At 34.2% G+C, this 26,730-nt stretch overlaps 2 protein-coding genes across 3 annotated transcripts in view; one reads left to right on the top strand and one right to left on the bottom strand.

The window, feature by feature from the left end:
- The window catches only part of LOC128242807 (arrestin domain-containing protein 17-like), a 14,111-nt gene extending 11,576 nt beyond the window's left edge, over window positions 1-2,535 (bottom strand). The window contains exons 1-2 of one of the 2 annotated variants that reach the window (XM_052960143.1): window positions 2,318-2,535; window positions 924-1,251 (exon numbers count right to left, since the gene is read on the bottom strand). In XM_052960143.1, coding sequence (XP_052816103.1) covers window positions 924-1,038 — 115 coding nt within the window. In that variant the 5' untranslated portion in view covers window positions 1,039-1,251; window positions 2,318-2,535. Of the gene's footprint in view, window positions 1-923; window positions 1,252-1,970; window positions 2,105-2,317 lie in introns of those variants that run through there. The other variant, XM_052960144.1, reaches the window with a different exon arrangement.
- Window positions 2,226-26,730, top strand: LOC128242806 (RNA cytosine-C(5)-methyltransferase NSUN2-like). Its single transcript, XM_052960142.1, has 24 exons — window positions 2,226-2,348; window positions 2,547-2,705; window positions 5,186-5,275; window positions 5,597-5,691; window positions 6,465-6,566; window positions 7,082-7,187; window positions 7,832-7,903; window positions 8,153-8,237; window positions 8,488-8,630; window positions 9,030-9,079; window positions 10,894-10,968; window positions 12,073-12,200; window positions 12,535-12,611; window positions 13,056-13,183; window positions 14,111-14,208; window positions 14,645-14,860; window positions 15,666-16,185; window positions 16,647-16,773; window positions 17,407-17,487; window positions 18,027-18,165; window positions 19,539-19,578; window positions 19,845-19,972; window positions 20,217-20,435; window positions 25,640-26,730. The coding sequence occupies exons 2-24, from the start codon at window positions 2,643-2,645 to the stop codon at window positions 25,687-25,689; spliced, it is 2,832 nt and encodes a 943-aa protein (XP_052816102.1). The 5' UTR covers window positions 2,226-2,348; window positions 2,547-2,642; the 3' UTR covers window positions 25,690-26,730.

The raw sequence follows: 26,730 nt of genomic DNA, 5'->3' as shown, positions 1-26,730 counted from the left end.
TAATGTTTACCGTGAGCGGGAAATCGAAACGCAACGGGTAATAGACATCTTTACCCAGAAGAAGGATAGGATCGACGTCTTGCATTTTCTTTCAGGTGTAATTTTATGTGGTAATCGTTGACAATTTCCTTTAGTACATACTTTAAACGACTTATTGCTATGAAATAGAAGAGTGTGTTCGTGTTGAAAATGTTAAATGAGCTAAGGAAACACTTTTAACAAACGTTATTATGCATTTTTATAATTTAAGACCATTTCCATTTTGAATTTCCTATGAAACCGTTTTGGACATTGCATTTTTGAATTAAATATTCATTAATTAAATGCTGATGATCCTGTACTTAGACATTTATTTTGCTATACAGTATCATTCTGACCTTTGATAAAACCCAGAGTTCCAGAGGGGCATTCCGCAAATTTCAACCACAATTGTGCGTATATTTCGAAACGGCCTAGCTACGCCCCTGAATGTTGTTAGAACTTGTGTCCAGCCCATTTGCTTTTTGTATACTCTATATCATTGTTGTAAATACTGATCATGTTGAAAGGAGAAAGGCAATAAAATATGTTTAAATCATGTGATTATAAAGATTTATTATTATGATAGGCAAATTTATACAGATAATTATTTTACCTAGAGTTTTATAATGGCCCCTTTTCAACTTTTGAAAATTTGCTTAAAATACACTGTGTGCACTGGACTGAAACCAAAGTCAAACAATTTTTCATAACCTGTATTTTACCGTTTAAAATGTTTACAAAATCATTTAAATCCGACGACCCTTTCATGAGTTATTGTCCAGACAAGACCGATCAACCAACAAGCTCACTCCTATATATACCCTCTACCAAAACTCTGTTTGGTGGGGGTATTACAAGTTATTCATAAAATGTCCCCGAAATTAATACAGTATTCCACTTACTTCTCATTTTCATGGGCTTTAACAGGTGTAGATGGAGAACACCGCTGACACTGTCCCCGGCATTAAACACACCCTGAGCATTGTTGAAGCTAATCTGGAATGTCTGTAGCTTCATCCTTCACAGTGTACCAGCTTAGTTTCGAGTTCAAAAGGTCATTTCACCATTCACCTCCATATGTGCCAGCTTAGTTCCAAGTTCAACACTACTTCACCATTTTATTTTAGTGATGAAATTTCATCATATCCTCTTGATGCTATTAAGAAAGTAATAATTTCCTGTGTTTTAATGTCACTGCGATGAAGTTGGTATTAAATCACTTTCCCTTTGCTGAAAAACAAATTTAAAATATAATCTTACAACACTCAAATACAGAAAGCATTTGCCATTTGAATAGAATAGGAGGGAGTAAAAGTCGTAAGCAATGAAACAACCAAAGCAGTATCTCAGATGAATAGAAAACGGGCCAGGGCCCTTCCAAGGGCAAACTATGCTAGAGATCATAAGTATGATTTAAAGGGATTTAAAAAAATAAAATAAAAAATAATAATTTGTTGCATGTGATTTTATTAAGTGATTGTCATTGACAGAAGTACGCTTCAGTTGCTCAGTTCATTTGCAAGCATTTAATAGTAACAATTGTTGTAACTAAATTCTAATAACAGCAGATTATAAGAGGCGAATGTATTTTGGACAATACTTTTCTTCACAAACAGGATTATCTCAGAGTATTTTAAACTAAATTGGGTGAAAATGTATACTTTTTAAGTGGTGCATTGCCAAAAAATAACAAAGTCTTCCCACCATTAACACACTCTTTCTTAAACTTAAACTGTCATTAGTTTTTGACAGAATAATGGTCCATAAAATGATAACAACAGCAATACAACAATACAAGAACTACAATTGCAAGAAATAGCGCTATTTGCAAGAAAATGATCTTGACCTACATGTCAAGTATATTTGAAAAAAACAATGTACCTTCATTGTACCCTACCTAGAAATGTCGGGATGTTACCCTAAACAAATAAAAAATGTTTAACGCTTACCCTATCTGCTCTAGCACTATAAGACCTAGTGCATTGTGTTCTCACAAAGAAATTGCTATACAAACTGGTCGTTTTTTAATCTAGCACTTTAAACTGCGAAAAGTAAAGAGTTTAAGTAATTGTAACTCAAAAGTATGAATAGATGTACTTGAAGCTGGAGATAAAACAAGAGAGTCACAAGTAGCCATAAGGGTACTTATTAATAATTTTGACATTTGTTAAGTGTCTTGAATCTGCCAAAAGCAACAATCGTTAAAAGACTCCATTGCGTCACTTTAGTTGGACCTAAGTAAAATGAGCTGCATCGCAAAAAGATAAAAAATATATATCCTGAACTGTCACAGTACCTTTATTTTCCCAGCAGGATCATAGTGTACAGTATGTTTTTTTTATGATGAACTTGATAACACAATTCGCTTTAACTTAAAACTAAAATTATGTGCGGTTTGGGTGCCCGGTTTTCATAAATTTAAATACGTATTAACAGTCCGTATTTTTTGGCTAAAATAGTATTGCTCATTTCCTTGTTTTCATTAGAATTATTTTTACCGTCTCTAAAATAATATCTCTTTGTAGGTTTTACTTTTACGAAACCGGAAGTTGTCAAATATTCCACATGTTTGTGCAAATTATCAGATCAGTTTGATTTTTTAATTGTTCGTCAATAAAATCATGACTAGAAAGAAGAAGCAATCGGCACGGAATTCAAGACCAAAGCGTTCAAAGGAAGAATGGGTGAGTGTCAGCTTAAAAAAAGCGATATAATAATGTGCAACATGATTTCGCGACTGTCAGCAACATTAAACTTGTAAGCAAAAAAATGACTAGTGTAGAAAATTATTTAGTGTGTTAATTTTTCATATTTAAAACATCAAATTACCATAATACGTGACCAAATGTGCTGGTGATTTTCTCTTTTTTGAAACCTAAACTCCTATGATTGTTAGACAGAGATTGTAAAAGTTTGCAGAAATGGTGTTGTCCGACAGACTCAAAGATTTTGTCAGCCTGAAAGAAAATCTGCCAGTCAGACAATTTTTGCTTGAAATCTTGCTTTAACAGTTTGAATTTGAAATGATTTTAACAGTGTTTCCAAAATATGTACTCCTGAAGATAGCCACAATAATGCACACTTTTTTAACATTTGGATATTTATTTTGTTCCCTAAACGCTACAAGTTGACTGAATCATACCAATGTAAAATATATTCAGTTTGACTGTAAATCAACAATATTTAACACTGCATTGATTAATGTAAACACAAAACTTACATATAAATTATTTTTAGTCAATATTTTTCGCACATTACACTCACAGGGGCAGGTTGCGTTGTTTTGACACACCACGCCCCTGTCGTTTTTTTTTTATCAATTTTTATCGGCTCTATGGGACGACATTTGACTTCCATTTCACCTGTATCGTGATAGATATATTGTTTCTCTTAGGTACACGTGTTGAATTGATAATGCAATAGCGGGATAATGTATTTTAGTCTGGAAAATTTCGGTGAAATTAGCGGGTAGTTGGTTCGTCGAGTAACATGTTTTAGGAAATTTGGGTTTGAAATTGCATTTGTTTTCGTTAAAACTGTACATTTTCTTAAAGATTAACACAAACTCTACAAGGAAAGTCCAAAAATGTAGAGTTTGGTTAAGATTTGATAAAGTTATGGCTTCTTAAACAGGGTCATGTCGGCAAATATATGGAAATTCAGGGTCAAGTCGTCACCCTTTACAAAGATAATAAAATAAAAATTTACCAAAAAAAAATTTTTTGGCCAACAATCACAAGTTACAGTTTCCACATCATATTCTTACTAAAAATTGATAAAAAAAAAATTGATAAAAAAAAAACAAACAAAAAAACGGACAGGGGCGTGGTGTGTCAAAACAACGCAACCTGCCCCTGTGATTACAGTTAAGTGTTTCATGAAACTCAAATTCAGATCAGATCAATCTGTCAACAAAGCATCACCATTTTTTAACTATCTAGCAGGTGCCCATTATCTTTCCGCTCAATATACTTTGCGCTGGGATCTGTTATTCTTGGCTAGGAAAAAAACAAGTGGGATATGGACACCCAGAGTCACCTAAACAAATATTGTCAAAGACTTGGAAGCGGCTCTTTATATGGACTGCATTGTTGCTAGGCTAGTTAAGCACTCACTGCTGAATTGTTCAGAGTGAATGTTTTAAAGATATATCACCCATTGAATTAATAAAAGGTTTTCAATGTGTCATCACAGGGCTTTTTCTATAGTACCCACGGGTCCGACTATCGGACCCATTCCCAAAGCAAAATAAAATATATATATATATAAATATTTATTTTTTTCTTTAGAAATTCTTTTAACCTGTACTGGTGCATTTTCAGCATCCTAATAAATTATGTTATGTGAAGTTTTTTTTGGTAATTGAACTCAGAAATCATTGATTTTCATCACTTTCAGAGATCGGAAATATGAAATATTATCTGTCATGATTTATTGCAATAGATATTTACTCCCCAAGGATTGATGTTCCAGCCATTGTGGGTCTTTTGAAGGGAAAATAAACTAATATTAAATCCTTTCCTAATTCGCAGGAGACTAGACAGCTTTTTCTTTTAACTGTAAAATTTGCCAATTTCGGCATTTTCACGACGCAAAATTTCCCAAAATGTCTAGGGTCTTTTTCCCAAAATGGGCAGAAAAAGCCCTGCATCAGTTTTTTGTGGGCAACACTTATTGTTTGGGCTGTGCTTCAACATTAGGCAAATAAATAAACTGTGCGATTAGGGTTACACCTTGTCCAAAAATGGGTAGAGTAGGTGGTGTTCGCATTAAGAACTGGCTGCCTGCCAAGATGTACAGGCAATTGGGCTGTTTAAAATTTGGAAAAATGAGTTAATTTTAACTAGAATAAGTACTTGGTGGTCAGTTAAAACATAAACTTATTGAGAATCCTGGGTAGGTTGGCTTTTTTATTAGGCTTTATGTTAGAACGTGATTGTCATTATTGGGGAATGACCTTGACGCGATTTTCAGTATTATTTAAGTTTTAAGGCCTTTTAATCTACTGTTCATATTGAAACACATTTACAGATTGAATTTAAAAATGGTAGGGTTGGCATCACATTGTCCTTCTCATAATTATTTAAAAAAAATCAGGCTGTAACAAGAAACAATAGGAAGTATTTTGGAAGGTATTTCTACTGGTATTGTTTGTACATTTCAGGAGGCAATGAAGAAAGAGAACCCAGAGCTGGCAGGGAAAGGCTATGTGTTGGCACTGAAGAAAAATGAAATGTTTGAAAGATATTACAGTGTAAGAGTTATGATTATGCAATTATATAAAAAGACATTGAATCTTTAATAGTCAAATAAAAAAATTAAGTTTAGAATTAGCAATTGTTCTGAAATCGGTAATGTTGAATAATTTATGCTTATTATATACTGTGCTAATTTTCAACCAATCTTACATTATCCAAAAGTGCTGAAATTTTGTAAAACAGCATGTTACCTACAAAACACATTGGTTTACAACTCAAGTATTCCATCTTGGTGATGGTCTGAAATGTCCGTACATTGTCTGAAAAGGCTAAGTGTAAAGTTATGCAGTTTCAAATGTTAATCTCTCATCTTTTAGGGTATAGGTATTGTTCCAGATGGGGAATGGGATGCCTTTATGGGAGCAATGAGGGAACCGTTACCAACAACCTTTCGTGTAACTGGCTCACGCAAGTAAGCAACAAAGTCAATTTACTATATTGTCAAATTTCCATGACTCAAACTCTCTTGATTTGATTCAATTTTTTTTGTTCTCTGATAATTGTACAAAGGTACAAATGTGTTGAGCGCCCTGCATAGTTGCCACAATGGCAGTTCAGAAGATGTGCGTACGGAGTTAATCCATCTGTACGGTTTTGGCTTGTCCGGGCTGTAACTTGGCAATGCAGTCCTGCCTTGATATACATTCAAGAGATATTAGTTTGGTCAGATTACTTTAGCAAATCGCCTTATCTTATTGTTAAGACATGGCTAAAGTTTCCAACATCAATTATGTGTAGTGAAATATCTCAAAGAAAATGTTTATGATCTAACTGGAACATTTTATGTAATAAACTATCTTGGCATTGTTTGTGAAAGCTATTTTATCAAAAAAACATGTAATCATTAAACTTATCTGTTACATTTCCTTCATTAAATTAACATTCTGAAAAATATGGATTGCCCAGTTGACTTTTAGCATGCATTTAAATTGCTCCCCTGTCAAATATGCTATCATTCGGGGCCCTAGTCCAGTGATGGCTCTAGTAGTTCACTCCTGATCATAGAAAAACTATATTTTCACTCCTGTTTTTGTATGACATTGTTGAAATAAAATATGAGCTTACACTGAACCCAACAAAGTTGACATGAGTGAAAATTTTCACAATGGATTTAAAGTATCTTATACTGACATCAACAACTATGCCCTATATCATGTTAATATTTGTTAACTTCTTTGTTTACAGCCAAGCAGAACAGATTTTAAAGATCCTGAGGGGCCAGTACTTCAACAAACTTGTCTCAGCAGGGGGAAGCACTGCCAGGGTTGAGCCTAAGTCATTGCCATGGTAACTATATTTAATGTAGGGCTCTAACAGGCCTGGGGTCCCAAAAAAGGCAGAATTTAAAAACAGATTGTCACAAATGGGCAGATTTAGATCTGAAATGCTGAAACAATTTTATTGAATAAAAAACATATATTATTATCGTATCAATAGTCTAATGGGTAAAAAGTATGAACGAGAGGGAAGCAGAGAAATGGCCACTCTTGTGTCTATCAGATGTGCAGCATGATTCACAATACCATTACAGAGCAAATTTATAAGAGCAGGGAGAAATGGAGGGACAGTGGGGGGATTTAGGGAGGTGTGTGAAGGAGCGAGGGACAGAGATTTATAGGGAGCGAGAGGGGATGGCGTTGGGGGGGGTGGAAGGGGAGCGAGGGACAGAGATATATAGGGAGTGAGAGAGGAAGGGAGTAATAGAGAGAAAAGTGTGAAACAGGGTTTAGCTTTGTGTACTGGAAAATGCCTTTACCAGAGCTGATCTTGACTCTACATTGTGTCTGCACATGTATTTTTAGGTACCCAAATGGCCTTGCTTGGCAACTGGATATCACAAAGAAACAGATCAAGAATGACAGCACTATGAAAAGCCTTCATGGGTTTCTCATCTCAGAGACAGAGAGTGTAAGTACAACTTCAAATTGTTTAGAATAAGTGAGCGTCTTGTTATCTCACTTTCCTTGCTTAACAGCCAATTGTTTAAAACTTGGATAAGTTGTCCACTGGTAATCTTTCGACTAGTTTGTGCATTCAAATGGTTTTATTGGCTTTAAATAATTATAGAATTAAATGACTAATCTAAAAAAATGATCAAATAACTTACCACTTAAATACAATTTTGAACTGAGTGTTTATGATCATACTTCTGTCAACCACCAACTCTTTTGCCATCATTACAATACAATAGCCTCGATGAAAATGTCTAGACTTTCTCATCACATTCATATACATACTGCATTGCTTCGTCCTTCTTTACATACTGAACACAGGAATGGCAATCCTAAGTTAGCATGTATAATACATAAGTTCTATTCATTCTGAGTCCAACCAAATTTTTCTTGCAAAAGATGGTTTTCAGACTTGGCCCAAATGCTTAAGATGGGATATATGTATCAAAGGACTGGAGTTAAGCGAAATTTCTCATGTCTGCAAATGTTAAAAGAAATAATACATTTATTTTTTCATTAATTTTTCACAGTACAGTTCTTCAGGAAATCAATTAATGTTTATGAAAACACATGTTAATAAATGATCATATGTTTAAACAGGGTAACATCAGTCGTCAGGAAGCTGTGAGCATGATTCCACCTCTAGTCATGGATATTAAGCCACATCATAAGGTTGGTTAACACCTATAAAGTTATTCATTATGGGTTTTAAATACTGCACCATTCTGTTTGATTTAGTTTGTCAGTGTAGAAAAATATTCATGAACAATTAGAGTGTTGTTAATTGTTGGAATTTTCAAAGGCTGTCAGTCATTATCTTAAACTGAAGTATAATTCATCAAAATGTTTAAATTACATGCTTTGAAGGTAGATTGTGTAGTTATTATTTATTTACAATCTGATTGTGCTTTCTTTTACAAGATACTGGACATGTGTGCTGCACCTGGTTCTAAGACAGCCCAGCTTATTGAGATGCTTCACAGTGATGACAATGTACCAGTTCCTGGTAGGTGTTTGTAGTATTTGTTACTTGTCTTCAGCTAGCACCTAAATCCATATACACCTTCGGGTGCTGACTTGCCAGTCCTTTTAATGTCGTATGACCCTCAATGATGTGTAATATTTCTTAAATATGATTTTATCTTGTGAGGCTGAGAAACTCAGGACCTTGATCTTTGCATGGGAATAGCGTTGAAAAAATAATATTGTCTAAGTTTGCAGGTATTTTAACTGTTATATCTTATACATTTGAACAGATGGATATGTAGTGGCTAATGATGCCGACAACAAGAGATGCTACCTGATGACTCATCAAGTGAAAAGACTGCAGAGCCCAAACTGTATGATTATCAATCACGATGCTCGAATTCTTCCCAACATGTTTACTTCCAAATCAGAGGTAAAATTTAACACAAGAAATACACCTGTGGTTTTGTTTGAGATTTTATATTATAAGGCAACAGTTACAGCCCCTTGACATAGTATTAACTCAACCTTAAGTTCTTGTGTAGCTCATATCTTCAACATTATTTCACCTATACTTATTCTTTTTGATAATTTTGATTGGTATATTGTTCAGCATTTGCAGAGTGACTTGCTTTTGCCTCCCAGAAGACATGACCTCTGCAACTGATCTGAAAGATCGAAAAGCACTTAAGTGTTTGGCGATGGAACCTTGAGTTTTAATTCTTGGAATTAAAACAAAAGTATTGAAAATTGGTTTCAAATCATAATTACTTGTCGGAAATAATGAGAATAGCCATTTTGATAAATGATGGATATGTATGTTGTATTTCAGGATGCAGAAGTCATCAAGTATGACAGAATACTGTGTGATGTTCCTTGCAGGTAAGTGCAGGTTTTACTTATAATATGTTGAACAATGAAATCTGCAGATAATTGGTAAAAATTAGGGATGCAAACGAATGGCAAAACTGATATTCGAATATTCGGTAATTCTTTCAATCGAATATTCAAATATTTGATAACCAAAATGTATATTTAGAAATGAAGTCAACGTCTGTTATATTTCGCTACAGTAATAGCCGGGGCCTTTGTAATAACCGGTACACGCGACGAAACCCTGATTTTCCCGAAAATTAGACTCTGAAATTCCCCATTTACAAAAAATAAATCAAACAAACTGATCAATAGATTTTGAACAAACAAAAACGTCATGATAAACTAACGGATGCTCGTTTTGAAGGACGAGCAGCCTCGTTCAGGGATTGATCTCTACTAAATATAACTATGGAAAACCAAACCTACTCGGGAATTAGTTAAAAAATAAAACGAAAATAACCCTGAATATTTTACTTATCTATTGTACATTTCAAAGCACGGACGTTATATTGAAACATGAAGAATTGTTAAGAGCACATAACTAGCACATGAGAATCATATCATCACGGCGTTTTGTGCAATATTGCACAGCTTAATTGGCAGTCATGACACCACTCTGGTGGCTGATTTCGTATATCCTTTATTGGCATGGCCATTAAAATTTACCGAAAAAATTTGAAACTTGTTTGATGTCACTTGTCTAATAGCCAATTTTCGTAAAATTTCGGCTACTGTTTATAGTACCGACGAAATGTCCCTAATTAACATATGACGCGTGTATAGTGTCATCACGTTCACACCTCTGGCATTTATAAGGATCGTTGCAAAAAACAAGACAAGCGAAAACAGTTGTATACACAAGACAGTTGTAGGCAAAAGGTTTAAAACAATATCAAACAAAAAACATCGAATATTCAAATACCAATTTTGACATTCGAATACCAAACGTTCGATTGAATATCGAATATTCGAATATTTGTTTGCATCCCTAGTAAAAATACTGTGCTTGGACAGGAACATGATACATTCTTAAATCATGAAAAAGTAAAACAGCGCATTCAGTGGTATATGTAGGATTAATTTTGACGAAATATTTTGAAACGAAATTCTGGTTGTTAGATTCTGCTATGTCCTTGGTTGTGCAGGTTTGAGGGAGTCAAACAGGTGGTTTCCACTCTTTAACTTATTAAAGTTAAATTTGATGATGGATAGTGATGAAGTTTGGTGTGTATGTAGCTTACATGTATATGAAGACATAACTTGAGATTGCATTTTTGGGTCAGTGGAAGTCAAGGTTGCTGTTCTTAAATATATAAAAAAAATGTTTCTGCTCAATTACTTAAGTTAGCATCAATGAATACGGTAGTGATGCAATTTGGGGTGTTGAGATGTTACCAAAATTTAAACTTTTTTTTTTTCTGTTTGCAATAAATAACTTAAGCAATGGAAATTGGTATATAACAAATTTATAGGAAGTTGTTTTTTGACAGTGATGTCAAGGTCATAATAAAAACATATAATAACCAAGTTAAGAATAATATGTGGATCAATGGAATAATGTATACAGCAGCCTTATGTGAAAAATTCCATGCGGTTGGATTTAGGTAAAAAAAATACAGAAAATTTGAATAACTTATGTAATTACTAATTTTCAGCAATAAACATGGATTACAGCAATGTCTGCTTAGTATTTGGGATTGGCTGGAACAAGGTTAAGGTCACTACCCAATTTCCAAGTTTCTAATTGTTCCTCTTTGTTGATTTCTTTCTTTCAGAGCATAAAAAAAAATCAACAATAAATTTATATATTTGATTTACAGTGGTGATGGGACTGTGAGAAAGAATCCAGACATTTGGAGCAAGTGGCACATAAACGGTGGATATAATCTTCACAGGTACTTTTTAATGCAGTCTATCTAGCTAAATAATCTTGTGTTAACTTAATTTCCAGCTGGTAAAAGGCATATGATCATACAGGTTTCTCCATGCAGTTTCCATGACAGATGATCGTACATTGTTCTGCTGTACCGGGCTGCCATTTGCATAATTTTAAAATAAGAATCCGTAGAACAGACATTTAAGCTTTAAAATATTGTCAATGCATAGAACGCCTTTCTTGCAGTCTTTTTAATCCATATTAAAACAATTGTTTGGCCGTCGGTCTGTATAGCATGGCAGAATTAAAGGGACCATGTTGTCCATCAGCATCATCATTGTCGGTTTTAAGTCCCTCCTTGACTGGAGCATTTCTATCCAATATTTACCAAACTTGATCACAATGTTAATGGGAATAATATATTGTCTGAGATCAATTAACAACCAGATCATGTTATTATCTCCAGAGTTATGGCCCTTGATCTGTCAATTTGATCGAATTCCCTTTATCCTCTCTCTAAATTTTTGAACCAATCTTTGCCAAACTTGATTACAATGTTTATAGAAATAATCACTTGTCTCAATTCCATTCAGATTGCATTCTTGATACTTGAGCTATGGCCCTCGATTGCCAAAATTCACTTGTATTAGTTTCTAACTTGAACTATTTGTAATCCTTTTATACTACACTGGGTAACAATGCTAAAGGGCAAAATGTATAATATGAACAAGTTTCATCAACAGTGAGATCACACTATTGACTTTGGAGTCATAGAGCTTGAAATTTGACCAAATTCACTTTGTTCTTTTGTGTGCATGATTCATCTCCAAAAACTCTGTCCTGACCTGGATGAAACTGAACAGGAGAGATGAAAATTGAGCCTTGTGATGCATGCCAACTTAGGATTGCCATTCCTGTGTTCAGGTGTCATGTTAGGGGTATTATTCGCTCGGTGACAGCTCTAGTTAAAAAATGGTAAGCCATTTTTTTGTCACTTTTATGCATTTCCCTTGAAGGTCAATGTTGTCGCAAAAAAAACAAAATCCTATCCAGGTTCTTTTTACTATTGCACTTCAAAAGATTTTCACATTCATACATGATTATAAAGCTGTTGCTGTTACAGAATACAGAAGAAGATCTTACAACGTGGGCTTGAGCTGTTGGCAGTGGGAGGTAGACTGGTGTATTCGACATGCTCTCTTAACCCCATAGAAGACGAGGCCGTCATCTTGACCCTCATCAAGCAATGTGGTTAGTTAGGAGTAAAACAAACATTGGTTGTATAAGCTTGTTCCTTCAAAGATAATGATTTTATTACATCTATTGTTTTTAGGAAGATTTATAATATGACAAGTTTCTAGCATATATCATATATTCTTTAAATTCAGCCTTTATAGGAAAAGGCCATTTTCTATGTTGAAAATTCAACCTAAGTTGCTTCGTAAATATACGCTCCGATCTCTCCAGTCTCTGCGCAAGAAACTGTCTGAACCATAAACCATATGAGAATAAGAACTTGTATTGAAATGCACATGTAGTAGGGTTGACCCTGTAGTTTTCATTGTATTATTATTTATATTTACAGCTGGTGCAGTTGAACTTGTTGATGTGAGCGACAAATTGAATGGCCTCAAATACTGCAAGGGCACTTATAGTTGGAAGGTATAACATATTATTACGTACAGTATACTTGTAAAAATTGTAGATTTGGGTGTTCACCGAAAATTGTTGATTTTGCTGCTACCATAGTTCATCACACAAACGTTTATTAATTTTTTCTCTATTTATCAAACATAAACTTGAATTGCCATTTTAATTGAGAAAAAGCTGTGAAAAGTGTAATTGTTATTATTACAATTCATTTTTTAAAAGCAAGGCCAAATCTGAAGATTGTATATAAATTTTATCAAGATTGTATATAAATTTTGTCAATGTACTTAAAATTCAACAAAGAAAGACCATTATTGTGTAAAACAAAGAACTCTCATGATTTTATATGATTCTGTTATGGATTCTTTATAATAAATTCGTTCATAATAGGCTAACCTATTTCAATGTTATAAATATTATTACAATTGAGAGAAAACTCTGTCTGCTAATTTTTAGTGTATGAGCAAGAGTGGTGTTTGGTACGAGAGTGAGGAGCTGGCTGCTAAACAGTTTGTGAACTCCTGGGATACAACAATCTTCCCCCCAATCATTACAGAGGCACAGGACGCCAAACTCGAGAGATGGTGAGTGTTTGTTGCCTTACCCATTACATTGTCAATGTATGTTGCCATACTGTTGTATATGTCTAAATTTCTATACATGTAAGAAGTTACGACAGATTTGCAATGAGCTATCAACATCGATGATGTCTCAAGGCCAGCTTGGGTTAGATAGCAAATAGTGAGCAATTGTAATCAGTCTGATCTCCATTAAAACTATATGCCCGAGGTTTTGGAAGGACAAGTGAACATTTGCCAGAGGCCAAAAGGTCTCAAGCACTAGATCACTTGGTTTTTCCTCGCCAAAAGCAAATGGTTCAACTGTTGGGCATCAAAGCAATTCAAAAATGGCCAATTGCTAAACTTTCTTAAATTAATTTTATAGGATTAAAACGGATCACACCAATTGTAATTTTACTGTTAGCTATTGTTGTATAAACGAAGATTGGATAAGAAACAGCTGAGCAACTGGCCATAAGTGTTTTATTACCGAACTAGTTCAATTACACGTTCATAATAAATAACATACGTAAAAAAAATGCCAAGATGGAATAAATAGTGTATTGGGCACCTGAAATAAGTATACGTATTTCAGGCAATGGTGTATTCATGTACTTCATGTACATTATATGCCAGTTAACAGTCTTTCAAATATATTCTGTGTGAATATTAAGCAGCAAACATTCTAATTAGCAGGTATAGTTTATACCAATTTCTTTTATCTTGATTGGGGTAAAAGCAGCTTATAGAATCATGCTTGAATTATTTCCCTTGTAGTGTTTCGTTTACAAACAGACAGAAGTATTATGGTGGTGATCTATCCCACAACATCTTGTGTGATAATAGAAAACTCACTACTAGACCACTCTCAGTAATCCTGTTCCATAAGATTTCAGTTTGGAATCATAGAAGCCTATACACTGGTGATAATTTTTCCTCTGACCATTTCAGTATCCGAGTGCTTCCCCACCATCAGAACACAGGGGCATTTTTCATAGCTGTTCTAGAGAAGAAGAGTGAATTACCCTGGGTCTCAGCTAGGTCAAGCAGTAAGCCAAACAATGACATCATTTCTAAAAATATGAGCTATTATTATACTCTTGCAAACAGGGATATATTGGAGTCATCATGTGAGTGGGCGGTGTGTTGGCAAACGTTTGTAGAGACAACTATACATGTAACTCACACAGTTATATTCCGATACATCGTCGACATCACCACCATTATGGAAATTTATGCCTGGCGTAACGGTCATTTTAACATTTGCCATAAAACAAAAACTGCTCAAGGTGTTCACATAAAACTTTTGTTCATGGTACACCAAATATCACTTAGGCACATGTGTTTCAAGGCCCATGACTCTGGCTATAATAATGGTTAAAGTATCCCTTTATGGACTGAAAAATACAACAAGAAATGAGTATTGGGATTAAATTGAGGATTAAATCTTGTTTTAACAATTCTAATGTAAAAAATAATTTGCAGGAAAGGCAGACCCTTTAATAAACAAGGAAGGTAGCAAAGATGAAAGTGAGAAAAAGTTGCCAGGTGCGGAGCATATAATATTTTCTGTGAGGGGCAGGAAAGGAGGATTCCACTTTGCCAAGTGTAAGCTGTGCAATACCCTACTGCAGGGCAAAAATGACTACAACAGTCACAGACATGGGAGGAAACACAAGATGAATGTGGAGAACTTTGAGGGTAAGTGTAGATCAGTTGGCAAGACTGCGGTAGTACATGACATGTAAGCTTTTAGAGTGTTTATAGGCTAAAATTTTGACGATTCATATCCCTTTGTCTTTCTAACAACTATTATGACTGACCGCCATAAATGTGGAGACATTTTTTTTTAGCTTGAGTTGTCCATCCTTCTGTTTGTTTAAAATTGTTTTAAAGAAGGATTTTGAAAAAAACTTATCACAAATGCTCACCATTTTGTGACGATGTGAAGAGCGCATCTTACAACCAGCTTGGTTCAAGGTCAAAGTCACACTAAATGGTGAAAAGGTTATATGACTAGATTTCATGTCTGCTCAATACCTCTTGGTCTGCTTGAAGGATTTTGAAATAACTTCACCATATTGAGACATTGTGCAGAACATGTTACATCTAGCTGGGTTTAAGATCAAAGTCACACTTATAGGTCAAAGGTCATATTTCTATGATATGACTATGTTTTGTGTCTGCTGCATATCTCTTAGACTTCTTAAAGGATTTTGATATAACTTTGGCAACAAACAAGTAGCGTCTTACAGTGTTATGCCCACGATTGTGACATTGGCAGACTCGAAACTGTTGCCATTTTTCCAACAAATATGTAGTGTCTTACAGGTATCATTCTGATACTTGGTACGCATAACTGCTGTTGTGGTTAGAAGTGCCTGGAATAGTTTTGACCATTGGCAATAACATTGAAGAGTAATGAGCCCTTTAATATGATAATCACTGTTGACTTTAGTAAATACTTTCCACAATGTAATAGGTGTCCATATATCTAATGTTTCAGCATCAAAGAATGAGAAAGACACAGATGGAAATAGTACCACAGAAAAAAGTGAAACAAGTCAAATTGATGGTGCCATAATTGAGATGAACCAAAATGGAGCTGAACATGAAAGTAATTTACCAGCAGGGGAGGCCAAAATAACCGCAAGTGAGTCAGATTTACCAAAAGGTGAATCAGATTTACCAAAAAGTGAATCAGATTTAACAAAAAATGAATCTGATTTACCAAAAAGTAAATCAGATTTACCAAAAAGTGAATCAGATTTGATAAAAAGCAAATCAGACCTACCACAAAGTGACTCAGACGTAAACAAAAGTGAAAGTGTGGGAGCAAAAGGGGATCATGCCGAAAAGAGAAATGAAAGGGAAAACAGTGGGTCAGAACCTCCTCCTGCTAAAAAGATGAAAACTGCGGATGACAGTGATGATGATGTTGATGAAATTCCAGTGGTTATTCACGGACATAGGGAGGACCCATTCATTTTCTGTTCTAAGGACGATCCAATATGGCCAGCTATCAAGTAAGTATCATCTACAAGGAGGGTAATGAGTTCACCTAAGAATCATGTTATGGTCCTTTGGTTAACCTTATATGACTGGGAATATTAGTTAATAGCATCTATATTTCAAATTTTGTGTAATTTTTAACATATACAGGTTTTTCAAAGAGCACAAGTCAAACTTGATGTACAGGGAATAAATTATATACAGTCCAATCGTTGGCGCGAACTCGCTTAGCTTGGTTTCCTCTTTGGCTCAAACTGAATATAAAGGACCGATTTCTTTCTCCTGAAGGAAAGCATTTCCGTTTGCCTCGAATTTTGTGTTGCTCAAGGTATTTTTGCTGGTAGTTTGAGCCAATGGGGTGCGACTGTATATAAAAAGGAAACCTTTACTCTTAGGTGACATAACCGAGATAGTTGTCTCATGTAACATGAAGCATGTTTTGTATAGAATTTGCAGCATATTTGGTCTCTTTCAGGGAGTTTTATGACTTAGAAGATGGATTTGGTGTGGAACAGATCATGTACAGAAACATGAAACGGAGTTTGTACTATGTCTCCAAGATGGTTCGAAGTGTTGTCATCAACAACGATGATAGGGTCAAGGTCAGGGGACATCATTAATTCTATGTTGTTCATGTTGTTTAATAAATAATAGGTATCTTGTTCATGATCTACATATCAGTGAAATTGAACATAATGTAGATGCGGTTGAAGATGAATATATATGGTTTTGCTTTAGTACAAAAAGTATTAAAAAACTATGAAATTCTTACCTGGGTCATTTTTTTGAAACAAGTTTAACTTTCAATGTATTGACAGTCAATTTTCAACAAAAAATGCTGAAAGAACTATCCGATATCTGTAAATTTATTAACCATATCGTGAACTCTGAGAAATCACGTATATTTGTGCCTTACCAACCATCTTCCATACAACTATACTGCTCATGATGTTTATGGAGTTGGCATTGCTTACTTTTGTCGCTGTGTATGCTATTGTGAATTTATGTACATTTATGTACATGTATTATGATCTGCTGGCCCTTTTTTACTAAAAAAATAATTGAATTTGAAATTGAAAAAAAATGAGGGACTGATGATTGTTATTATACAATTATTTGCAATAAATGAAATGTCTGACTCCTCGTTTATATTATTATCATTGTCAAAGTTAATAAAATAGAAATAATAAACTTCAAATATGTAGTTTGCATATGTATTTATTTGGTATTTTCAGTTCATCAATCTTGGAGTCAGGGTTTTTTCCAACGCCCCCTCTCCTCTGGTCCCCAGCTGTGACTTCAGACTCTCACAGGAGGTATGTATATTCCATTGTGCTTTCTTTCAAACCCCAAAAGCGTTGAAGCATCATTTAGCACAAGACCGCAAAAGTATGTAATATTTATGCTGGAATGAAATGAAAATATCAACCATAATATATAATAGCAAGTAATGGTAGACAATCACAAAGTTGTCATGATAGTAAATATTTGTAAGTATGAGATAGCAAGAATAAGTCCTACTAGCAATTAAAGTACACATTTACAGAATTTAGAAGAAAGCATGAATGCATTTTTCGAAGTCTCTCTTTTCATTCCATAATAGTTAACACGTGTACTCCATTTTATATGCTAATACACATATTTTTAACAACAAACAACTCTCAAGGCTTTGACAATTATTTTTGTTCGTTTTTGATTGACATGCAAGCTTCTATTAATATTTTCTTGTATCCCAAGGCCTTCTTACCAAGAAGAAGTTTATCTATGGTCAGTGTTTAAATTGCTCTAATAAAAGAATATAGAAATCATCATAATTTTAAGGTGTACTATAATTGTTATATTTATTTGTTTTCAGGGCCTTTTGTCAATAGCGAAGTTTGTCCAGGGCCGACGTTTGACCTGCACCAGACAAGACATGATCACGATTCTGAGCTCAGAGAACCCCTTCATCTGTAAACTAAGCCCACTGGCTCAGGAGGTGGCACACACCATGGGTACTGTTGGATTTAAACAAATAATATCTTCTCTTATATAGGCATCATGAATACTTGATTAATAATTAATGATTAAATGGTGCATAATCAATAAAACAGACTAAATTTGTTGAATCTACTAAAAAATATTTACAAAAACTCTTTGCCCCAATGAAAAGATTCTATTTAGTAATACAATTATCTTTGTAAAAGGTATCATCTCGTGTGAATTATTTGGTGGATTTAGTTCATACATGTAGTCCTTCAGGTGTCATTTTGTCATTCATTTCCAACTAACAAGGTGAAAAGCTGAAAACAAACATTACTTCTTTTGTACTGTTGCGGAATTTGCTGCTATCATATATATGCTTGTTTGTAATCATTTTTTTTTCCAACAAAATCATGATTATAAGATTTTGGTACAAAAGCAAGAAACAGATATGTTATTTCAGTTCAATAATTTCAGTGAGAGTTAAGGATGGAGTTTTTTGTGTAGAAGGTAGCTGGTGTATAAAGCTGTTTCTTAAAAATTAGAACTTCAGTTTTAAGAATCTTACATTATTGGAACTTAATTTATATGTATCAAGTTAAATGAAGGTGTACATTTGGGACTGCATTTTGGCTCAATTTGATCACAGTCAAGCTCCCTGCTTAATAGTTTCAGTTCATAGTTAGTTATATTGTAATGATGAAACTTGTAAAATAGCAAGTGAATGCTTAGACTTACTTGCATTTGGGGTCAGTTGGGTCAAAATCGAGGTTGTTGATAATAAAGTTTAGTGAAAAAATTCTTATTTAGCATGAAAATAGCTAGCTCTTGTGAATACGTATCTTTGGATTGGTTACTAACCAATAACTTGAGTAAGAAATAAGTGGGGGTTTTAAGCTGCTCAGGTGGAAATGCATGTTTGGATCATGTAAGGGGTTAGTGGGGTCAAGGTTGCTGTTGCTAAAATGATAGCTAAGGTTCTGCTCAATAGCTAGAGTTGGGAATGATGTATGATGATGAAGAAATGTAAATACTTATCTAAGGTTTGCATTTAGGGTTGGTTAAGTCAAGGTCTAATTTTATGATTTTATTACTGTATTTGAATTACAATATGTATGATGAGTGTGTTTTACCTGAATCAACATCAGTATTACAGAACATTGGAAAATTGGCTTTTGCAGGCATAAATTATGTACATTGATTAAACTTGATATCCAGCAAGCTGAAGTAGATGGGATTTGGGGTTGGTAGGAAGAAGGTGAAGATCACTGCATAAACTTAAATTTGCCAGGTTTTCTGATTGCACAAATAAAGGCCTGTTTTTGTGGCATAACAGCGCCCCTAATTGTAATTTTGTATTGCTCAGAAAAAAATATTTTATATACTGTTTTTTTTGCTTTAACAGATCCTGGAAGTGCAGTGTTTCATTTTACTCCGACTGAAAGGTAAGCTTCAATTGAAAAATAATTTGATCATTTTTAACAGCTACTTATTTTCATATTTTAATGAATATTTACGCAATTACTCACTTTAAATGGAGCTTTTTAAGTATTATATTTAATACAGACCATAATGAGTTTAAATGAATCCTCAGCACAGGCAATATTACAGCATTATGATAGAAAATATAAAATTGAATTTTAATGTCGGTGTTTAACAATGCAATTTGAGTTCATAGGCTTGAATAACCTTTACTGAAACTCTTTGACAGTGACCCAGAGCCAAATGTTGACATAATATTCTGTGGATGGCGAGGGAAGACCTCCGTACGCTCGTTTGTGGACAAAGACCTAAGGTCCCACTACCTGAGAATGTGTGGCGTAGAGTTGGCAGAGCTGCGTAAGAAAATATAAAGCTTTCTCTGTATTTAATACACAGAAAAATAATAGTTTACAAGTATTTACAGTCATTATATAACCAGAATGTTACACAGCACAAGTATGATCAGCCAGAATGTTACAAGAATGTGCAACCAATTACAAGTAGGCATAAGAAGAATGTTAGAAGTATGTTCAACCAGATTTTACAGTAAACTAAAATATCTGTTACATTCTGTTTATTGTATGCTTATTGTGTGTTGCAGAGGCCAAAGTGAAGCAGTTCAAAGAGACTAAATCCATGTCTGAGTCTAGCCCAGCTAGCCCACATGGGAGTGCGGCGGGCAGGGAAACTCCGCTGGGCATCCCCTCAGGAGATGAGGCTGAGGTTACCCAGTGGAACCAAGGGCAGGAAGACCAGCGATGTACAGAGGCAGATGAAATGGAAGAGGATTCAGAATCTACTCCACCCGAGTTGGAAAAAGGTAAGATACCTCGGCCAACCTCATAATTTTCTAGTTGTGAATTAAAGCAACTGTGCACCAGATGACCAATTTGCAAGAAAAAAAGAAAATTGTCGAAAACTGACATGAACTTGGTAACTAAAGTATTAAGTTTGGCAGTTATTTCGTATTTTTCTATTAAAAAAGTTTACTGGGTATGTCTACCTAGCAGAATTCATTCCTTATGCGTGATTGGCTTGTCGATGTTATCACGTAATATAACGAAGTTAGGTTTATAGATTAAGTATACCACTCATTTAGAGTTATCCTTCGTAGCTCAGTGGATACAGCGCTCGACTGCAATTTGGGTGACACAGGTTCCAACCCGGTTTCCGACACAAATTTTTTTTTTACATTTTGGTACTTATTTTATAATTATGATATCAAAGCGTAACACATTCTATTAAAGAATTGTCCTGAGATTCATTACAGAAAAAACAGTTTTTGGTGCGAATCTGTGACACAGTCCCTTTAAAATCATTACCCGCTACGAGTTTGAGGTAGTTCAAAAAGTATTTAGTTGAGCCGCAATGCCCAAATTTGTACATTTGACACAATTATAATTTTCCAAAATTATAAATGATGGGTAAAATATGCCAAAACAATGAATCAGTTAATGTGTTATAATTACTTGGAAACATTTTCCTTGAATGAAATATTGCCCTTCATAACATGTTGTTTTGATAAATTCATTGAGCCCTTGGCCAAAATATGATATTAAAAAGTAGGTTTTTAAACACAATCTTGTTTGGCGTTGATCAATTGCCAGTATTTGTTTTACAATTGTATAACAAATCCTGCATTTAGACTTTAGGCTTAAAGTCTGTGGTTTACACAGAGACAACCTTTGTTTTCATCCAAAAAATACTCAATTATGTAAACACTGTGGTAATAATTATTGCACATTTTGTGAAATTTTGGCTTAATTTAAGCTCTCATACTTAAACATTTATCATTGCTTCTTCATAAGCTTTACACTGTTTCTCAATAAGTAAATCCATTAGGAGAATAAAACAATCAATTTTCTTACTTTGAGACAAACCATATATTTTATATTATGTTTATTCTGAAATGTTTCCTAATGCTGAAACGAAAATTTCGGATGCATTGCGTGTAAGGCTTGGTAGATATTTTGGATTTGCCAACACCACTACACTAAAGCAAATGAGCTAACTTTAAATTTCCGTTATATTGACATCTAACATTCAAGTAGTGAATTTAGAATGCAATATAATCACATATGTTATATAGATACCCTTTATTTTGCAAACAGTGTCATGTTCTGTCCGAAGGATTGAAATTGATAATGTTTGTGTATAAGTTGGTTGTTGTATCTACTTTTTTTAGATGGCTCTATTTCTAAAAAACCTTTGTTTTAATAACACCAGAAATATCTTCAGGCGTTCATTCGTGAAAACTAATTTTTATACTATTCCAAAATTAAACAACATTATTTTGCTTATTTGCGAATCTGTTTAGTAATACATACAAGGTTGTTTAATATTCAATTATGATGCATGTCATCACAAATGGTAGTAAAGAAAAAGCAGTGATTCGGTAACGGAAATTTATTAGCAAACATTTCAAAAACATGTACCAAAAATATACTTAATTTCAGGTTATTTCAATTTTATTGTATACATATCAATTGAAAATAATTAAAAACCAATAGTGGATGGTGATAAGCTTGTCATCAATCTTTTTCAGTTCAGGTATTATGTCATCAATGAAAGTGACGACTGTTGACGCTTTGTGAGCCATTTCATCCGAAACTGTTATGTAACTTTTATGAGTCAGTTCGCCGGTTTCCAGTCTCCAATACGCCACCATTGGATGTAGTGTTACAGCCGTCTGATTGAAATATGCACTTTGCACCTCTTCCAAAGAACGGCACGAATAATTCTCAGCAAAATCGACTTGAACTATCATTTCGTGTGGTGGTAGATTTTGTTTCAAGTGTCTTATCTGCTCATATTGAGTGTTCATTCTTTTCACGTGTTCATCAAAGTCTACCATCTGGGTGTCAAAATGGGAGATAAACTTATCTTTGTTCATAATAGTTTCAACAATTCGGGTAACTGATTTCTTCTTTCCCCTTTCTTCTACCTCAACTCTTGTCCATTGGCTTATGGGAATTGTTTCACATAGTTTCGTTTCCATGCTTTCATGTGTTGGCATGTCTTTGGCAACTCTTTCTGGATTTAATGGTAAATCCATTCCTGCTCTACGCAGCGCTTTCACAGCTAGGGCAGCATTAGTATGCTTTGTGCACAAACAGGACAATCTACTAGTAAATGCTGTCTTGTATATGTATTTTGGGCGACACCTGCAGAATGACGAGAGTGACATTTTTGTGTCAGGGTTTTCCGATCTGAACTTGTTAAACAAATTGTGCAGGTAATCAGTGAGAATATGTACTTGAACTTTTTCTCCCTTTTTGACCCTTTTGGCATCATTCTTGCCTGGTTGTGTCCTACTGTTATCTTCACGCTTGAGGAACTCAACTACGTCACTCTTGTATTTCTGTAGTCGACTTGACCTTCTACTGGTTCTAATTTGGTGGTTTTTTGTGATACTCCGGCTTAACTGATGCCTGCACAATCCTGTTTTATCTGACAAATGCTTGATGAATTTATATTTTTTCACTATTTTTCCAGATACTACTCTGTGCAGTGCTTTCAATTTACTCATAGGTGTAGCTTTCTTAGTTTCCTTGATTTCTTTAGCCAGGACATGTCCAAATAATAGGGATTTTTTTAGCTTTTCCCTCTGGAATTTATCAAGTTTTGCATCTTTCATTTCTTTTTCTGTTTCCTTGTTTGGTGTCATCTCTGCATTTGCTTGACCTGTGTTAAGACGCAATTTAAGCCTTTGTAATGAACGTTGGATGGATCGATATTTTCGGAAAAGCTTGTCCCTTTCTTGTTCAAGCATTCTCACGCGGGAAGTGGCTAATGACTTGTCTCTTTTCCAACGCTTCAACGCACCCTTTCTTTTCCCACTATCTCTGTTTGAAAAATCCATTCTGACTAACATTCTCCCTCGCTCATTTGTTGTATCATGTTCGTCACTCTCATATCCACTTGTCTCTTGTGTTGAATTTCTGGCACGCTCAGCTCTTTTCTTCTGATAATATCGCCGTAGATTTTGTCTATTTCTGCGATTCCGTTCCTCCCTGTCATTTTCAGATAGTGACGACGAAGGAACATAACTCCTGTTTTTCCTGTCCCTCTCCCTTCTCAGATAGTCAGAATTATTCTTTTCTTTCAACCTCTGGCGATATTCTCTCTGAATTTTAGCCCTACTCTTCACCATCCTTGCAATTAAACAATCTGTAAAATATAAAATTTCCGTTACCAAAACATGAAATTTCCGTTACCAGGAATACGTTCACAAATGCCCTACAGTATATGGTATATGCTACAAAAACAAGATAGTTTACAAACATCTATCATGTGGGCATTTAGAGATACAAATATTTCATTTATCACATGTCCGTAGTAACAGTAAGATGCTCTTTAGTGTACCCATATACTTACAAAAATAATAATAATCATTTAGCTCTAGTTATCGTAGTTAAACATGACTATTTTGTGCAAGTGATGTTGCAAACTTGCATACATATTAGCTTTGTTGTTGCATGAATTAATTTCAAATTAATTTATACAGCTGTAAAGACAATATTCTCCAATTGACTAAGAGACCGAAGTGCACATGTGAAACCAAATTTCCGTTACTGTCATGTAACGGAAATTTTATGTATTTCAGACGGCTCTCAGTAAACCCTACACAAATATGAGGTACTTTATTTTGTGTCAAGTGGTCAATTGATATCATTTATTGAGCTTCATGCAAACACAATATTGTAAAATGGTGTTAAATGTTTAACTCAATAGAAATAGAAACATGTACTTACCAACCAAATCTTAAATCTGTATATACTCAATACATGTTCCGTGCGTACTCCCAATGACATTGAAACAAAATGGCTGAACAACAAAAGACATGACGTCACTTAAATACGTCATCATTCCAGGTAAACTTAATTTATTGTCAATTAAATGTTTTTGGTATCGGAAATTTTGGTCACGGAAATTTTTTATTATTCTAAATACATGTCTGATACTTTAAAAACAGTTTAAATAACATTTTAAACAGTAAACATATGTTGTCAATGTGGCAACTACTGAATACAATAATAATTGTATTGTCTCTTAATAGAGTTATTGGTCAAATTTAGGTAACGGATATTTTGTCAATTTACTTTCGAGTTTTCCATTTAAAAGAAGACTAATAAAATATGAAGCAGACGATGCTGGCATCCATTTGGGTTGATGTTGTTTTATATGCCTATAGATTGAATTACTCAATTGTACATTCTCATAGGTATTGTCGTGGTTTATCTGATATTGAACAAGATACTTAATTGCAGTAACGGCAATTTTATTGGATTCAAAAAATTCAGCGACAGAAGTGTCAGTAAGGATTTCAAACTGTATAAACATATACATGATTAAAAAAACATGTTAATAGTAAGCAGATATATATGGTTTGATTAACAAACTCAAAATTTTGTTTTTTTAGCTACTCTGAACCTTAAAATCGACTCTGCAAACTTACATTATATCAATAGCGACAGTAACGGAAATTTAAATTTTCATAGTTTGTAAACATTTTTTTTGCTGAGTTCGTATTGAGTATAAGTGAATAGTTTGTTTCTATACATTACAGATATAAACAATCAAAATTAACACACAACAAAATTATTTACACGCAATGTCCTCTGTTATTATCGCTTGGACAGTTGATGGACTTACTTATTGAGATACAGTGTTAATGTTAATGAATCATTGTTATCAAATTTAATCAAATTGAAATATATATTTTTAATTACAAATTTATTAATAGAATTTACTGTATTGCAATAACTCTTAAAATTATGTAGTGCCTATGTTTGCTATTTTTTCTATTGGCATATATGTAGCTTTATGAATGACATCCTCTTTCATTAAAAAAACACTGTCCTGGAACTTGATGTCATTTCTGTGAAAGTCTTATTTACACAATCTTTAAGACTTGGTGCAGTAGCAAGTCTCTTCTTTGTGATTGGAGTTATTGCCCCTGATCATCTCCAAGATACCATGACATATTATGCATTGGTTCATCATGTGGTGTCTTTATTTCAGTTTCCATGGAAACGATGGACACTGGGAAAGAAGGGGAAGCCAAAAACTGAGACATGGAGGGAAAAATGTATTTTTAATACATTTGCTTTGGTGTGCTGGAAATGCAGCGATGCAATCTATAAGGTTGCATACTACCTAACAATGATATCAAGAAGCGATTTCATTCTGTAATTGCATTTTATAAGCCTGTTTATAAAACAGGATGTGTAATAATTTTACCTGCATCGGGCTGGTGACATCTAGTATGTTGTCATCTCAATAACTGAAGAAGCCTTTGTCCAATCATCAGCAAATTTGGTCAGAATGTGTATTGGTATAATATCTCAGACAAGTTTAATAACCAGCCAGATCCCTCTTGTCACTCGAGAGTTATCATACTTTAATTATATAAATTGCCGCAAATTGGTCTTGTCTGATCAATAACATTTTAAGCTTTTGTCCAATCATCACCAAATTTGGTCAGAATATGTATAAACATAGTATCTCAAACAAGTTTGATAACCAGCCATATTGCTTGAATCATTCAAAAGTTAGCATCCTTTATTTTTAGAAATTACCTTTAATTGGTCTTGTCTGATTAATGACTATAGGAGCCTTTGCCCAATCATCACCAATTTTGGTCAGAATGTGTATGGGCGTCATATCTTGGTCAAGTTCAATATCCAGCCATATTGTTTGAGAAATTAGAAAGTTGAGGCCCTCCAATTATAGAAATCCCTAAAATCAGTCTTGTGTGATCAATAAATTAAGATCCTTCCTCTAATCATCATACAATTTGGTCAGAATGAGTATTGGTAGAATGTCTTGGTCAAGTTTGATAACCAGCCATTTCACCTCAGTTACTCCAGAGTTATGACCCTTGCATGACAAAATCTGTATTTACAGTGTCCTAAAATAAGGATGGCATATTTTATGACACATAGAACTCTTGTTAAAAAAATAAAATTTTGTAGATGTGAAAAATATGGCCTAATGAAACACTAGGCTTACAGAAAAGTATGAAGTACTTACCACAACTCAAGTTGATAACACTGTGTTGATGAAATATGTCTAACTTGCTGTTCTCATGATTTAAATAAAAAACAACATCA

Source organism: Mya arenaria, chromosome 8, assembly GCF_026914265.1.
Source record: "Mya arenaria isolate MELC-2E11 chromosome 8, ASM2691426v1".
Lineage (NCBI taxonomy): Eukaryota > Metazoa > Mollusca > Bivalvia > Myida > Myidae > Mya > Mya arenaria.
The sequence above is the reverse complement of the archived record's forward strand: the minus strand, read 5'-3'. Positions and strand labels throughout refer to the sequence as shown.